Source organism: Montipora foliosa, chromosome 3 (genome assembly GCF_036669935.1).
Source record: "Montipora foliosa isolate CH-2021 chromosome 3, ASM3666993v2, whole genome shotgun sequence".
NCBI lineage: Eukaryota > Metazoa > Cnidaria > Anthozoa > Scleractinia > Acroporidae > Montipora > Montipora foliosa.
In genome coordinates, this window is record NC_090871.1 from 55,337,348 (window position 1) to 55,353,971 (window position 16,624).

Sequence of the window (16,624 nt, forward strand, 5' to 3'; positions counted from 1 at the left end):
CGCTATTCGCGTTACATGACTTTCGACGCCATTGCAGGCTAAGTTAATGATTCTCCTGTGTCCACCAGAGAAATCTACGCATTTCCACTACCCTCTCGATCCTAAGAAAATACGCGCAGAAGGCTCTATGCACAAAGACACCACTTACCAGGGGAGTGTCAGGCAAGACTTTTACCGACACGGAAAAAAAAACTGAAAAAAATAAAATAAATAAAACAAACAAATCCCACCCACTTTCCTACTGGGATTGCCATACTGGCAACCCAGTAACAAACAAATCCCACCCACTTTCCGACTGGGATTGCCATATTGGCAACCCAGTAATGAAGAATTTCATTTAAGGGAATAATATATAATCAGAAACCCATAAGAGTTGAAACGTGTAACGCGCGTTCACAGCTTCCGAATATTCAGTGCGAACTGATTGGTTGAATGTTTCAGTGCTAAGTACCATATTTGGAAACCCCTCGCTCTTGTTGTTCCAAATATGGTACTTAGCAAATCGAATTTTCAGAAGCTTGTTTCCCAACACACAAGGCCTAGGGGCCGTTACACGTTTCAACCCTTATGAGTTTCTGATATAATATATAATATCGTTTCCAAATTCCATACGTTAACCGAAAGATCAATCATATGATCACCTACATGAAGTACATGTACTGATGGACTTAATTTTACTGACGAATTCCAATAACTAAAAATTCAGTTTTATCATCATTGAGTAACAGCCGTCCTTCAATAAACCAGTTCATTATATCTTTAATGCAATCCTCGGTTACTTTGCATAAGTGTAAACAAAAGAACTAACCTAAATGTATCCGGATACATGTGGTCGCGGTTTCAATACAAGGTCACCGGTAGCCTCTCAGCCATTCATAGGCTTTGTCACTGAGATGGCCTATTTAGCATTACTCAATTTCGCATATATTGTTTGCACTCTATTATTCCACTGTTTTACCCACCTTAGCCAAAGGACCTCTCAAACTGCTGACTCCCGTAAAGCTCTTTATAAAAACGTTTAGCCCCCTCTAACCAATCTGAAATTGCCCTTACCCCGCTTCTTTTTTCCATTTCTGATTTTTGGCCATTTTCTGTATCTTGGTGAATCCAGTCCAGCCAGACAAGCAGCAAAACGGCTATGCGATACCACTCTAAAGCCAAACGTTTCTAATTTACTTCTGCCGCAAGGTATATCTTGAAGGAGAGGTAATAATGCCAAAGTACAGCAGTTTAATTACAAAAAGCTGAAGCCAGTAAGCAGTTATAATGGAGCGGGTTCCCCAAGCAACCTTATGTACAATATAATGTACCAAGCTGTAATTTAACCTCACTTTGACTATTTTAACCCACTTTGGGGTGACTGTGGAGTACAGGACAAACTTTAAAATAGAGCAGCTCGTCTTTTAATAATAATGAATAAATAATAATATACAGTAATTATAGAGGGCTTATTCCCAATGGTCCAAAAGCGCTTTACATAATAAAAATAACAACAAAATCCTAAACCTACAAAACTACAAAACTACATTGTCATCCTATAAAAACATCATCATTCTATACAACATCATAACCAATTTTAAAAAGTCTTGAGCTTAGATTTAAAAGAAGAAAGGGAATTACAAGATCTAAGTTCGAATGGAAGTGCATTCCAAACGGAATGTGCGGCAATAGTACAAGACCGGCCACCATAAGTTTTAAGATTAAATTTAGATGTAGAAAGTAAAAATTGATTGGAGGATCTAAGAAGTCTACCAGGTGTATAAGGCTTGATGAGATCAGTGATATAGCTAGGTGCAGCACCATGAAGCGCCTTAAATGTAATTACTGCAATTTTGAAAGTTATTCTTTGTTCAATTGGTAGCCAATGAAGTTGGATAAGCAACGGCGTAACATGCTCATATCTACTAGTAAGGTGAATAAGCCTAGCAGCACTATTTAGGACACTCTGTAAACGTTTCAAGATACATTTAGGCTGACCGTAGAGCAATGAGTTACAATAGTCGATCCTTGCAGTAACAAAGGCATGAATTAAAGTTTTACATGTATCGTAAAAAAGAAACTTGCGAATCTTAAAAATATTGCGTAAATGAAAGAACGAAGACTTGCAAACAGCAGTAACGTGCGGCAACATCGATAGAGAGTTATTAAAAATAACCCCAATATTTTTAGCAGTAGTTGAACAGTCAACAGTGTCAGAGGCAATCACCAGGTTTTTTAACGCAGGACGTGGGCGATAGGAGGATGAAAAAACTATAATTTCAGTCTTCCCACTGTTCAGCTTCAGCTTGTTATTTAACATCCAAAGGTCAATATCTTTAACACAACCTTCAAGGGCAGATGTACATGTTGACATATCCTCAGGCGATGACGTTTCAAAAGATAAATATAGCTGTGTATCATCAGCATAAAAGTGATAAGATAGACCATGAGGTCTTGCAATATCACCTAAAGGGGAAGTGTACAAAGAATACAGCAAGGGGCCCAACACGTAACCCTAACCCTAACCCTAACCCTAACCCTAACCTTAAGGATTAAAGCCACGACATTATTTTGACCATATATTTACTAAATCAATTTTCGGTGACTTTGATTAAATTTACAAAAAACAAAAAAAAAAGAGCCACACTAAGTTATTACGGAGTTGATCTAAGATGCAACGGGAAAACTTGAAAACGTCGGCCAGGCGTTTTCAAGTTGGCATTCATTTTAATCTTGGCTACGCGTAACCAAAAACACTTAGGAATGGTTTCTGTCAGCTGAAGTAGCCGTTTTGAAGAAAATTTGGCCTTTTTTTTTTGCTTGCTATCAGTAAAATTTTTGCTGACAATTCATGACACTACCCCTGTAAGGGGACATGTTTTCTCAGTGGACCAAAGGTGTTGATTTCGCCCCTGAGGGGTTCCCCGTTGAAGAGTTAAAATCATAAAATCGTCTAGATTTCTGACAGACTCAAAACTTTAAGTGCTGCCCTTGTAACGGAAAGAGATTAATCTAATGTCTTGTGCCGCTAACGTCGACACTATAAATTACATCCAAACGTTATTTGAGTTGTCGTAAGGTAGCTTCAAGTAACAATTGAAATATTCGTAACCTGTTTCTGATCCTTGTACCAGTCTATACCAACCCTGGCCAGCCAAGAAAAATGTCACAGCAGTAAATCAGAGAGAAAGAATTTAAATTACGAGGTGAAGCCCATTCATTAAAAATTTCTTTGTAATCGTTTTATTTGCTTGTTGTTATTTTCTTTTTCCGCGTGGTTGTTTGTTTGTCCAAGCAACTGAAAAGCGCACCTGGTTATGCCAATGCGATAGCAAGGGACCTGTTTGGTTAAGATCTTTTCCGGACCAACACACGTGCTCTTTTTTGTTTGTTCTCTTGTTTTTTGTTTGAAGTAGTCCTCGCAATCCTGCAGTGAACGTCTTGCGTCATTAGACAACAATTTAAATAGTCTGACGCTTGGACTACCGACAAGAAGACAAAACGGTTACAGCACGCATTTTGGTACGTGTAAAGTACGCCTCTCGATTTCCCTCTTGCGACTTTCATTTGAATATGAATTCTTGTCAGAGTCAATGATCGAGGCGACGACCCAGGCATGCTCCGGGGAAATTTTCGATTCATTCCCGGAGCCAGCCCATGAAGACATTTAAAAACGTGTGAATTTGCTGGCGCTGAGCAAAATGTTTTCCGCCAAGAAGCTCGAACATCAACATCACAAGAAGGCTCGATTGTCGCCACTTTTTCGTGTCTGGTCTTCGTTCCTTGCCGAGAGAAACCCTGCGAGGAATGAAGAACGAACCGTTCTTCAGGAGAGGAGCTCGGGTTCCTTTCAGGAAACAACGGCTAGTAATCGAGCCTACATCATAACTTTAAAATGTCAAAAGACAACTGAACAACTCGTGATGGCGGTTGGTCGCAGTTGTATTTGCTCCGCTTCAATTTTATTTTTATTCTTGTTCTGTTGTCTAAGTCGTTCGTTGTGTCATCCGAGTACGTTCCTTTTTGGTTTTTGTCGTGTTTTAAGCTGTTTTAAGCGATGGTGAAGTTGCGATGAACATTGATGAAATGGATTTGTACCTTGCAATTTGCTCGTCATGGATGAAATCGACCCGCCATCTTGGATTACAATCCTCAACAAGGACGAATCGCTACTTTACTTCGCCAATACCTCACACACTAAACTCTATTTCTACTTCCAATGTTACTCGACTTCGGCTGGCAACCAGCGGTGACATCAATCCTAACCCTGGTCCTTCTATTACATCGTTTACAACAAATCGCTTTCGGCAGCGCCATGAAATGCAATAACGTCGTAACCCTTGTAACCTCGTGCAAATCAAGTGTGTTTCTGATCTTCATCTTAGAACATCGACAACTAATCTGACTATGTCAGGATTGGAAGTCAAGGGTGGAATTACCGACAAGGTTTGGCCTATCAATACTGTGGAAAGTCGAAGAACTTTGCCTTCTAAAGTTAAAAATTTGCATAATGGTGTTAACAAGAATAATCTCGTGCACATTTGCATTACTTCGAACAGGAAACCTGTTATCTCCAACAAATCTACTTTATCGGCTCCGAAGCTTTGTTTGTTTGGCCTCCTGAATTGTCGATCAGTCCGCAATAAGTATCTCTCTATCAAGGACTATGTTGTGGACAAGGATTTTGATATTTTTGCTATTACCGAGACCTGGCTCAACACTGGGGATTATGATAATTTAGTAATCGGAAGTCTTATCCCAAATGGCTATCGCTTTTTACACTCTGCTCGTGATGGAATAGGTGGTGGCGTCGGATTGCTTTTCAAAAGTTCGTTGCCAGTTAAGCAGACATCAAAGGTGTATCTGGACACCTTCATTTCCTTTCAAGCCATCGAAAGTGAAGTTAAGGGTTTTTCGCAATCTGTTTCCATCCTTATTGTCTATCGTCCTCCACCGTGATCTGGAAACAATCTTTCAACTGAGCTTTTTATGAATGAATTTTCGTCGCTTTTAGAATCCTATATCACTAAAACTGGTTCTCTTGTATACGTAATCGCTGGTGATTTTAATTTTCATGTTGATGATACAACTGATACTGCGGCGGCTAATTTCCTGAGCTTATTGGAGTCATTTGATTTACAACAACATGTTCGTAGTTGCACCCACAGAGCTGGACATACTTTGGATCTGGTCATCACTCGTGATGCTGAATATATTTTAAATGCTATTTCAGTTGATGATTCCTCAGAGATATCGGATCATTACACTGTTTGTGCTGATCTTCGTTTTGTTAAGCCTAATTGGGAAAGGAAGCGTATTTGTGGTCGGAAATTAAAAGCCATCAACTTGGAGCATTTTCGACAAGATGTTGCAATGTCTCCTCTTTTGTCTGAATCATCCAATGATTTACTTACGCTGCTTCACTTGTATAATTCGGAGTTATCTAGTGTTTTGGATGAGCATGCGCCATTAAAATCGCGCATGGCTACCATACGTCCCGCTGCTCCATGGTTTAGTGAGGAGATTAAACTGGAGAGAAGAGTTCGTCGCCGACTGGAAAGGAGATGGCGTAGGACTAGATTGCCCGAAGATCGTCTGCGTTTTATTGAACAAAATCGTATTGTCAATGAGCTATTACTCTCTGTCCGCTCACAATATTACACCAAGCTTATTGATGATAATTGCCTTAATCAGAGGAAACTGTTTGGCATTGGCGGTAAGTTGTTACATCGGAGTCCTGCACCACAGTATCCATCTTGCTCTTCCGTGGCGGATCTTGCAAATAGATTCATAGGCTTTTTTGGTGAGAAGATTATTACTATTCGACATGAACTGGAATCGAACCCTGAGCAGGGAACTTATTTATTTAATGAAGTCACAGTAGCAACAACTAGACTCCATCGTTTGAGCTGCCCTTCATATTCGACCTTACTTCAGATTGTGCACCCTTTGGCATCAAAGTCTTGTGAACTTGACCCTGTCCCCTCTAGATTACTCCTTGGTTGTCTTGATCTCCTTTGCCCTGTGATCTGAAAAATTGTTAAGCTGTCTTTGGAGACCTCTGTCATGCCCACTGAACTTAAACAAGCTGTAATTCGTCCTTTGTTGAAAAAGCCGAGTCTTGATTATCAAGAATTTAAGAACTTTCGGCCGATCTCTAACCTCACCTTCTTGTCCAAAGTCATTGAGAAAGTAGTGGCTATGCAGCTTGTTGACTACATTGACAACAATGGTCTGTGTGAAGTCTTTCAGTCTGCTTACCGTGCTCACCATAGCACCGAAACGGCTCTTCTCAGAGCCTACAATGACATTGCTATGTCCATTGACAATCGAAAATCTGTTGTTTTGGTTCTACTAGACCTGTCTGCTGCTTTTGATACAGTTGATCATTCTCTTCTCCTTGCCAGACTATCTACCCGTTTTGGCATTTGTGACCAGGCACTGGACTGGTTTCGTTCATATCTATCTGATCGCACTCAGTATCTCTCTCTCAGTATTTCTCTTCTGATGTGCATGCGTTACCTTATGGTGTACCTCAGGGTTAACTAGGAATCCCTCGGGCGCGAAACGATTAAAGAACAAAGACAATGAGGAGCTCATCAACCAATTAAAATCAATGAAGTCTGTGTCAATAAAACGCTCGAAAACGAGTTAATAAAAATAGTCAGGGAGAAATTTGTGACCGTGCGGTTTTCAGCGAAAATTTAACCCCAAGAACCAAGGTGCTTTAAGTAGATAAATGTTTTCGTCTTCAGTGTACACTAGCTTTCTCGACACATTTTTTCGACAATCTGCAGCCTTTGAAATCCCTGCTAGCAGAGGGAATCTTTTCTTTTTACGTTCGCTGTGCTGACGAGTACGGAAAAAGAGACCTCTGCCATGGGTCGAAATTCACTGAGTTGAGCATGCGCGGCGGTTACTTAGCGACCGAATCCTCACATGATACCTCATGTTATGTGGGCTCACTTAACAACAGTGGAATTACTGCGGGATCAAGTCACAATCAGCAAACTTATCATGGGGCGTGCGGTTTGAAACGTGCCGTTCAAGGTTGTGGACAGCGGATGGATCACGGTGAGATTCGACCAGTGATCGCAAAAAGAAAAAAGACTGCTGCTAGCAGGGACACTTTGAATAACTGAACCTACCGAAAGGAACGCACTTTTGTTAAGCAAGGGCGAAACGAATACGAAACCGTCTGTTTGGTCTATGAGGTCAAGTGAAACGTAGATTTTTGAAAATGTGTGAAAACGACTTAAACACTTGCGAAATCCCGTTAAGAGTGTGTGTAAAGTGGGTGAAAAAGTAACACAAACGCAATTGCGGATTTAAAATAATTCGCTTCGCTTTCGCTGACATGTAAACGGAGAATTTCGAAAGCATTTGTGTGACTGGTAAGCCAACGAACCTTCTTTTCTTTCTTGTTCGCCGCTCCCTTATTAAGTAAGCCGGAAAGTAAGAAGAATAAAAATACGCTTGCTTCAAGACACCAGCAAAGTAATAACGCTGCAAATCTCCATTTAACGTCTACCTTCCACCAGAAAGCCTCCCTGAAACTTGGTAAAAAGTTTTGTCTTAGTATACATTAACAAGACCTAGTGGTTTGTATGTAGTAATCGTCACCAACGATTGTTGCCGTGTTCACACCAAGTGAACTAAACCGGCTGAGCAACAAAATCATCCTTTGACCAAATCGTGTCTTTCGTTCTTGCTTTGTTTCAATACATAGGAGGTTTACACCTAACAAGACACTTTTCATTCCTCCATGCTTTGCATGACGCATGCTAAAAGCTCTTGCACGGGATTGCAAGTACTGAGTCTAAAATATATTCATGCTGCATCAAGAAAATATTTGTAGAGCATGGTATACACTAATGTAAGTAGCTCATATACCATGATGTCTAAGCCAATCAAAACACTAGAATTGTATTATCCAATAATCTAGTTTTTAATAATCAGTGTCAATCAGGTTTTGAACAGCTGATCATGGGGTGAAATGCATACTGCGTTTTACAACTCGAACCGTTTCCTAATGCTATTGTCAGGGCAAATGATCACTATCAAAGCCAATTTAGTTATTCAATAGATGGTTATTTATCCAGTGGACAGCGTTATCCATCCCTGCTCAACTAAGGCCGGAAGTGAAACCTACCAGCATCTCAAACTGGAAAGCGAAAGCCAGAACAGTAAAATCACAACCCACACAAACAAAATTAGAAATTGAAGACAAAGCACAATGGTAATGTTTAGTTGCTAACAGGACTGGCAAAGTGGTTATGATCCCGGAACTGATTTTCCGCTGGTTCTGGCGTCATATGTTGGTTGACTTTACTAGTTCTCTACTTGGCTCTGAGACTTTTTTGCCAAGTACTTCAGTTTTCCCTTTATAAACTGAAGGCAACATTTAATTCCATTTCATCTGTTTCATTTAATTTAATTTGTTTTGTTTTGAATACAACTCTATTTTCACACGATGTTTAAATTAAAGCCGGATAGCTTAATATGGAGTCGTGCACAAATGAAATGAAGTCAAATTAATACATACAAATCACATGGATATTTGAGGAGAGGGGAAAACCGGAGTACCCGGAGAAAAACACCTCTAATATATGCTCTAATATGTGGTTTCTGGGAAAACATGTATTAGAGCACTTAAAATTACCGTATTTATTCGATTAAGCGCCAAGGGCGCTTACCTAATTTTTGGACTTTCAGGTTGGGTGCTTATTCCAGGCTGGACGCTTATTGAGTTTTCACCATTTTCAGTAATTACAAAGTTTATTTTGTAACAAAACATGACAAAATATTAAAGCATATAAATTGTAACTGTTCATTGTTCGGTTTATGCCCAGGACTAACAACTCATTCTTCGGTCTTCGCAGAAGTCTCCTTAGCTATCATAATTCTCAATCAGGAACATCCAAAGCGCGGACACAAAGCAGGGCTATTGCCACGAAGTTTGATTGAGCGGGAGATTTTCCGGCTGAAAGAACTTTGCGCCCACATGGACATTTCAGTTGAAACTTTGAGAAATATTTCAACGTTGTCATAAAATTTTCAGACAATTAAGACTACAGATTGTAAGCCATTAAAGAAATACCGTAATAATCAATACCCGTATTCCTCTTGTGCACTTTATTATTATTATTATTATTATTATCACTTATTTATTATTTTTATTTTTTTTTTTTGGGGGGGGGGGGGGGGGAGGTAAGCGCTTATTCGAGGTTGGGCGCTTAATCGAATAAATACAGTACCTCACCGCCTATTCCCTCATTTCCAGCATCCCGCATGCCTCTTGTCTCTCACACTGACTGCATTTGAGTTCCGTTTGAGGCGGATGGTATAGTCTAAGGTGCATCTATGAAGAAACCAAACTGAGAAAACCTGGAAACAACAGCAAAATGGCAAACACTTCTGTCCCTTAATTGTCCACAGTCGTTCTTCACAAATCGATATTTGTAGCTGTTGTCTCTTTTCGTTCACAATTCCATTTAATTATAGCAGTTCTTTTTTGTTTTTTAACTTAGCCTTGGCCGGATTCCCTCTGACATACGCACTGCAAACGCTGGATGTGACTCGATCTGGGATAACACGTGAGAGACCAGACGGGAAAACTAATTAGCCCTTTTATTTAAATGCTGCCTTTTTGAGTACACAGGTAATAATTACAATGTAGCAACTATTCACCGAAGTGGAGGTGGCTAGTGGTGGATATTTACGGAGCTACGAAGCGGCGAGGTAAATATCCACCACTAGCGACCGACACTGAGGTGAATAGTTGTTTTAGTATATACTAAAACAGTGAGATAATATAGCACCAAAAGATGATTTTAATTCATTCGTTTCCTGCAAAGATTACAACATTTTGGGACGCAAATTCTGCCCGAATTGCTCGGAGGTGAATAGTTAACAGTTATAGCGCGAAAGCGAGCGTGATATCGCCTAATACCTAGCCGACGAGGCAGAACGCTTCGTCGGCTAAAATTAGGCGATATCACGCAAGCTTGAGCTCTATAACTGTTTTATAATTCTACACATTGATAATAAATGAAAGCATAGTTTGAAGAAAGGAAGAAAGAAAGAAAGAAACGACGGTCCGTCATTTTGAAATTCTCTCGCAAAATCTACAAATCAAGTCAAATGACCGCCTTCACTGGAATGCATATCGATTTTTCAGACAGGAAGTCAAGCGTGAGCTCAGATTCGCAGAAAAAGCCCATGTAAGATCCGAACTACTGAAGTGTAGTGGAAATACCAATGTGATATGGAAGATCATAAATAACTGCCTGCCAAGGAAAAAACATCCTCGGGTACCTGATAACCCGGTTGCTTTGGCAAATAAATTTAACGAATATTTCACGTCTGTGGGATGTGTCACCAGTGACCTTGCTACTGAACATAACTTTGATATTAATCCTAAACTAGTGCCAACACCTGATGAATGTCCTGAAATATTTCAATTTCATGCTGTGTCAGATAAGGATGTTGAATCTTTTGTTAGGGGCTTCGCCTCCAACAAAGCACCTGGCTATGATAAAGTGTCTGTTCGAGTACTCAAAGATAGTCTGCCAGCAATTCTTCCGGCGATAACAACCATTACGAACAATTCCTTCAACACTAAAACCTTCGCAAGGTTATGGAAAATTGCTGAGGTAACTCCACTCCTAAAGTCAGGTGATTCTGAAGAACCATGCAATCATAGACCTATCTCTCTTTTGCCTGTGTTATCAAAGGTGTCTGAGCGCCTGGCTCTTAGACAGTTTGTTGATTTCTTATCTGCAAACAAGAAATTAGCTAAAACCCAGAGTGGTAACCGTAAGCTCCATTCCACGGAAACAGCCCTTCTCTGTGTTACCGATGACTTGTTGAGAGCAATGGACGATAAAAAGGTCTCTGTTATTGTGTTACTTGACATGTAAAAGGCCTTTGATAGTATCCGTCATGACATCTTATTACAGAAACTCCACGAACTTGGTATCTCCTCTCCAAGCCTGGACTGGTTTCATAGTTATCTGACTGATCGCTACCAAAGAGTACGGATCCATGAATCAGTCTCCGATCCACTTCCACTGAAATATGGAGTTCCCCAGGGATCCATACTGGGTCCAGTCCTGTTCACTATTTACGTGAATGATCTGCTGTCTGTCCCTGAACACTGCAAATCGGCCTATGTTGATGATAGTAAACTTTATTTATCATTTCGTGCTCCCAACATAAATACTGCCATTGCCAATCTGAATGAGGACCTCAATAACATCTGCAGCTGGCGTTGTCGAAATTCTTTACTAATAAACCCAGATAAGACCAAAGTCCTGTTTATTGGCGTACCACAATTCCTAAGACGGCTGCCTACAGTACCTGTCTCAATGCTTGGAAAAGAAATCAATCCTGTTACTGTTGCCAAGGATCTTGGTATCTACATTGACCAGTCATTAACTTATAATGATCATATTACCAAAACCGCTTCCAACTGTCTACACAAACTGATTCAAGTAAACAGAATCAAGCACCTATTAGATAAGAAGACATTGATTTTACTTATGAACTGTTTTATTTTTAGTAAACTCTTGTACTGTTCGACGGTTTGGTCGAACACTAGTCATTCCAATATTAAGAAACTCCAATTGGTTCAGAATTTCGCTGCTCGTATTGTATTGGGACTCCGAAAGTTCGATCACATTTCACAAGGCATCAGATCTCCTAATTGGCTGCCTGTCTGCGATAGATTCTATCTAAATGATGCAATAATGATTTTTAAATGTATTCATAATCTTGTTCCTGATTATCTGGCAGAAAAATTTACATTTCGCTCTCAAACTAATATTAAAAATACAAGACAGAGCAACCATTTGAACATTTTGAGATGCAGATTGGCCATCGGTCAGCGTTCTTTATCATACCGTGGAGCCAAACTATGGAATAACCGAAGTAATGATCTTAAAAATGTAAATTCTGTAAAGGCCTTTAAATCGAAATTTACCAAACAATTACTTTTAACTTAATTTCATCTATTTAGGAAAACACATAATTTTGGTTTGTATTAATTTATTGCTTATTTATTCTTATTTATATATTAATTACTGTTCTTTGTATTTTTTATTTTATTTGTAACTGGAAAACCCTTTTTAGGGAGTTGCAATAAAGTATGTATGTAAGTAATAGACGTGTAGTTCTATGTAATCAGTAGTTGTGCATGTTCCTTCTACTCACGTGATCCACTCTGTGATAAAAAGGTTATTCCGTTTGCAACAGGACCCTGAAGGTTGAAACTAACCACGAAATAGACTAATTGACCCTTAGTGAAATCTATTTCCACTTGCATTCTTTCCCACGTAGAGCTCCAAATTTCCTTCCACTGATTCGATGTAGGGATATGTTTTCCCTCGATCAGAAGAAGGCGGCACTTGAATTCTTCCCTTACACTCTAGCAACTTTTTTCTACTGTCCTTCAGCCAAAACCTGGTCACCGTGTCAGGCACGTCGGTGGAGTAGGTACTTTCACCACGAAACAAAGTGTTGCGAGTAACAAGGCGAGACATCCCTGCTCCTCTATTACCCAGAAACAGTGTGGGCTGTGTACTTCGACAGTGATTCTGTGACTTCTCTCGACACATCTTCAAGGCTTTCAGATACTTTGGGGTGAACTCCAGAGCATTTCCGTCCAAGATCTTCAAAAAACAAATGGCCATCTGGTAAAAATACGGGAGGCAATCATGAGGCGAGACCTCTAACCACTTTTCACTCACAAGGAGGCCTTGCTCAAGACTGTAACACCGTGGCCCAGTCACCAGTACACAGACCTTCATTAAATGGTAAGCTAGACTGTGCTGCTTCTCCATGAGCACAAGTTCTTCCAGTAATTTAAGCAAGAATTTGAGATGTTCTTGCTTTAAGAAGTCGATTGCATCACTGGAACTCAAAATAAACTGAGCCTGAAGCCTTTTCAGCTCCAATACTGACGACTGCGGGAAGTTTGTGGCAACACAAAGCGCCTTGCACGCTTGAACAACATCCTCTCCTTCGCGTCTACGTCCGGTAGATGACGACGCCCTTTTACAGGTCTTCATCAGAGCCAATCTGGCATTGTTACATCTTCTTTGCGTATCTTCAGGATCTGGCAGGCTTGACACACTATGCACAATTCTGTCAACAACGTCAAGGAGAGTGAAGGAATCACTGATACAAGTGCGAAAGAAGGGCGGAGAATGATTTATTAGGAACTTCACTGTCTCTTCGGAATCGCGATTGCACATGTTCTTCATGATCCATTCGATGCACGCGAGCCAAACTTCGACCTCACCAATGAGGGGATTGGGGTACGTTGGAGGAAAGGTTCGAGCCTCTTTGTATTCCTTGAGCACTTTGCTGGCCAGTTCTTCAAGCTTTGCCAAATTTTTAACTTTGCCTGTATTGGCCATGTGCTTCAGCTCAATGTACAAAGTAACCCCCTTCGTATGGAAAAGACGTCTACCTCTCACTTTCTGGCCGGCGTTAGCTTGAAACGCCCGTTCAATGAGCTCCTTCGCCTTTGAAAATGAGGGAGGTTCTTTCTTGGCCAAAAATCTTGCAGCATTGGAAAAGATGACAGGATCACAGGTCTTCTCAGCTGCTGTGCAAAACACGTCGGCAGCACGCTCTGGGTTAATAGCTTTAAGCTCTTCAAAAAGAACTGAAAACTTTAGCTTCTTCTGACCCTCCTTGTTGTAGGCGAACAGTTCCTCAAAAAGGGGCAAGAAGCATTCGCGTTGGTAAATTGGAAACTGGAGGAACTGGCCTACTACCCGGAATAGGTCGCAATCCTGTTCTCGAAAAACTTTCTTCAGTAACATCTCAGCGACTAATGGGTGCTGCAAGGTGTAACTATCAGGTGAGGTTTCTTTGACATCATAAGAATACATTCTTCCTCGGCGGCGCAGAGGGTTTGAAGGCACCATTAGGTTTAACAAGTGTGCTGTGAACAACTGCTTGATGTCCTCATATACCACATTTTTTCCACCCACCAGACGAATGTAGTCTTTGAAGGCATCGTAAAGCAGGAGAGCTGGCGTTTTCTGATTTGCATACCTCTGCAGGAAGGCCACCAAAACAGTAATTTCTTGCTGAAGGCTATCCATCTCATTCCAGGTATCATCGATTATCTTCTCAAGCCTGGGACGAAACTCTCGCATCATTGCAAGAAGTGGGAAGTGAAATACACGACATGGGCCTGATACTGGTGCCTCACCTAAAGACTTTTCAATGAATTCTTTGTACTTGGACTCGAACTCATGCAAATCAGCTATTGAATCCTCAAGCTTGACATCTACGTAGAATACGTGATGGACATGAGATGAATCCAGAGTTTCTCTCGACGAGGTCTTTGATCCATGTTGGCAACGTAGTAAAAGGGCTCGTTTACCTTTTTTCCCGAGCATTCGTACGAGTTTGTTCGAGAGGCTTTCAATTGTCCCTGATTGCTTCCCGTCAATCAAGACAACAGGGGAGGTGTGACATCTCTCTTCAAGTGCTGCAATCCGTTCAGCTAGTTTGCTTACGTAGCTGTTGTCCTCATCAAAGTAGAGATGCGGACTCACCTCTATGAAAGCACACGGGTATGCTTGATGGATATCCCACATAACTCGGCGAGCAATGGTAGTACCACCAGTACCAGGCGAATGCCTAATTTCAACGATCACGGACCGATTAAGACCTTGATCAAGAAGACGCTGAACGTGGATCTGAATTTCTCTTTCAATCTTCCTTTTAGCATCATGATTGTCATAGAGGCTTACAAAGGAAATCTGATTGCCGGAAATGAACAATTTTCTGTGCTCCTCAAAGACGTTCTGCAGTCGCAGTTCCCCCTCTGATGGGTCGTTTGAGACTTCTGGTAATTCCTCGCAGCCTTCGTACAGGATTTCAAGATGTTCCGTTAAGTAAAGGTACTCCTTCTCTTTAAGGTCTACAGGAACCTTGGCCTGGGAGGTGGGCATTCGATAACGCTGAGTTGATGAACAGAGCATTTCTTTCAGACCCAGCTGCACAAGTTCTGGACTTAGATCAACCGTGCGCACTTTGAGCTTCCTAAAAACAGAGAGAGATTTCTCCTGCTTAAAAGACACAGTTTTTAAACTGAACTGGCCGTCAAAGTTCTCAAACAGTCGACTTAGTGTAACTTCTTGAAATGGAGAACTCTCTTGGCGAAGAGGAAGAATTAGGCACACCACCGGCTTCTGCTTGTCAAACTTGTCTGGATCACAACAGCAAACAAAAAATCTCGAAATTTCTTTAACTGAGCTTGTTTCCCAGTCGGAAAATGTCGGTAACTTTCCAGCTGTGTCACTAGATCTTCCATTGACAAACAACCACTGGATTTTATTGGAATCAATCTGACGTACAAGGCCGACTATTGTACTTCCCATTACCTCTGCTGGCGTAATCATGATGACTAAGCTACCTTGTCCTTCTTGGGACGTGAACGAGTGGTAGAAACCTTTTTCTTCTGACATGGGATCGAAATCTAAGACCATCTTCCAGGCTACCCTTCTCAAAATGGAAAAGCACTCTTGATTTTCTGGCGACATAGCATCAGTCACAAGGATGTACTGGTTCTTCCGGGTATCAAAATCTTCCACTGCGTCACAAAACCTTAGCCATTCATCCCAGTTGGGGCCGCTGAGGTCTTTTGGACTAACTGGGGCTTTGTTGGTGGAATCAAATAATTTATTGGCTAGCATCTCAGTGACGTTTCCCAGTTGGCTTTTTATCGATTCCAGCTCTGTTCCAAAAGGAACAAGTTTAGCTTTTTCTGTCATGAACAACTGCTTGTAGTGCCCTCCAACCTGAAGGTCTGCATCTAGAGAGATCGATTAAACGACATAAATTAGAAGACCATCTATGCTAATAGACATTCAAAGAGCTCCTTCCATGGTATACTACCGATTCCTTAGTCATTTTATTTTAACAAACACGTTAAACTAGATCTAGATTACGGAGGGTCGTGGGTCCAAATCCCATCTGGGACTCGGAGTTTTTCCGAGTCCACATTGCTCCCAGAATTTACACTTAATATCACGTTAAACCCTTGTGTCATAAATTCTGACTTCGCTTAATAATCAGTAAAACAGGTCTTGGCAATGATTACCACTTCCTGACAGCCCTCAGTAGGATTAAGCATAGGAAGGAAGTTTCAACAAATAAAAGGCATCAGCGCTTTAGCAAGAACAAGTTGACCGATTACATAAAGGAGCGAAAGGAAGATTCAAGGGTGCTTTTTGTCCTAAGGATGCTAACAAAGAGCCCTAAATTAAACCAGTAAAGCAGAGCAATGAGATGGTGTGTGATATCTCAAAAACAAGTTTTCCCATTGCACAAATGCAATAGTCTACAAAAAGCCAGGGTTTTTTTTCATTTAACAGCTCACTTTTTCCGCCTTGCAAACGATTATGCATAGTAAGTACCTGACTGAAGCTTTATTTCGGCAATGTCATCTGGATCAGCTCCAAGTGTAATGAAGTTGCTGTGTAACAGCAGCCAGTAGTAGTTGAAATCTGTATCAGCCATCTTTTCTGTGGAAGGATGTCCCAGCAGCTTGTTACGACACTTTTTTAATTTCTTCAGGGCATTCTTATAGCCAGGTCTCTTGCTAATCTCCAATGCACAT

At 40.8% G+C, this 16,624-nt stretch overlaps 2 protein-coding genes across 2 annotated transcripts in view; one reads left to right on the forward strand and one right to left on the reverse strand.

Annotated features, from left to right (window-relative positions):
* Nucleotides 1–4,968: 4,968 nt before the first annotated feature.
* LOC137996133 (uncharacterized) lies at nucleotides 4,969–6,012 on the forward strand. Its single transcript, XM_068841558.1, has one exon. The coding sequence runs from the start codon at nucleotides 4,969–4,971 to the stop codon at nucleotides 6,010–6,012; it is 1,044 nt and encodes a 347-aa protein (XP_068697659.1).
* Nucleotides 6,013–9,837: 3,825 nt separating this feature from the next.
* The window catches only part of LOC137997671 (uncharacterized), a 23,169-nt gene continuing 16,382 nt past the window's right edge, over nucleotides 9,838–16,624 (reverse strand). The window contains exons 4-5 of the mRNA XM_068843798.1: nucleotides 16,422–16,624; nucleotides 9,838–15,817 (exon numbers count right to left, since the gene is read on the reverse strand). The exon at nucleotides 16,422–16,624 is cut by the window's right edge and continues 228 nt beyond it. Coding sequence (XP_068699899.1) covers nucleotides 12,279–15,817; nucleotides 16,422–16,624 — 3,742 coding nt within the window. The 3' untranslated portion in view covers nucleotides 9,838–12,278. The remainder of the gene's footprint in view (nucleotides 15,818–16,421) is intronic.

What these genes read in the sequence shown, in the direction of transcription:
- LOC137996133 (XM_068841558.1), top strand. Translation starts at nt 4,969, where the DNA reads ATGAATGAATTTTCGTCGCTTTTAGAATCCTATATCACTAAAACTGGT.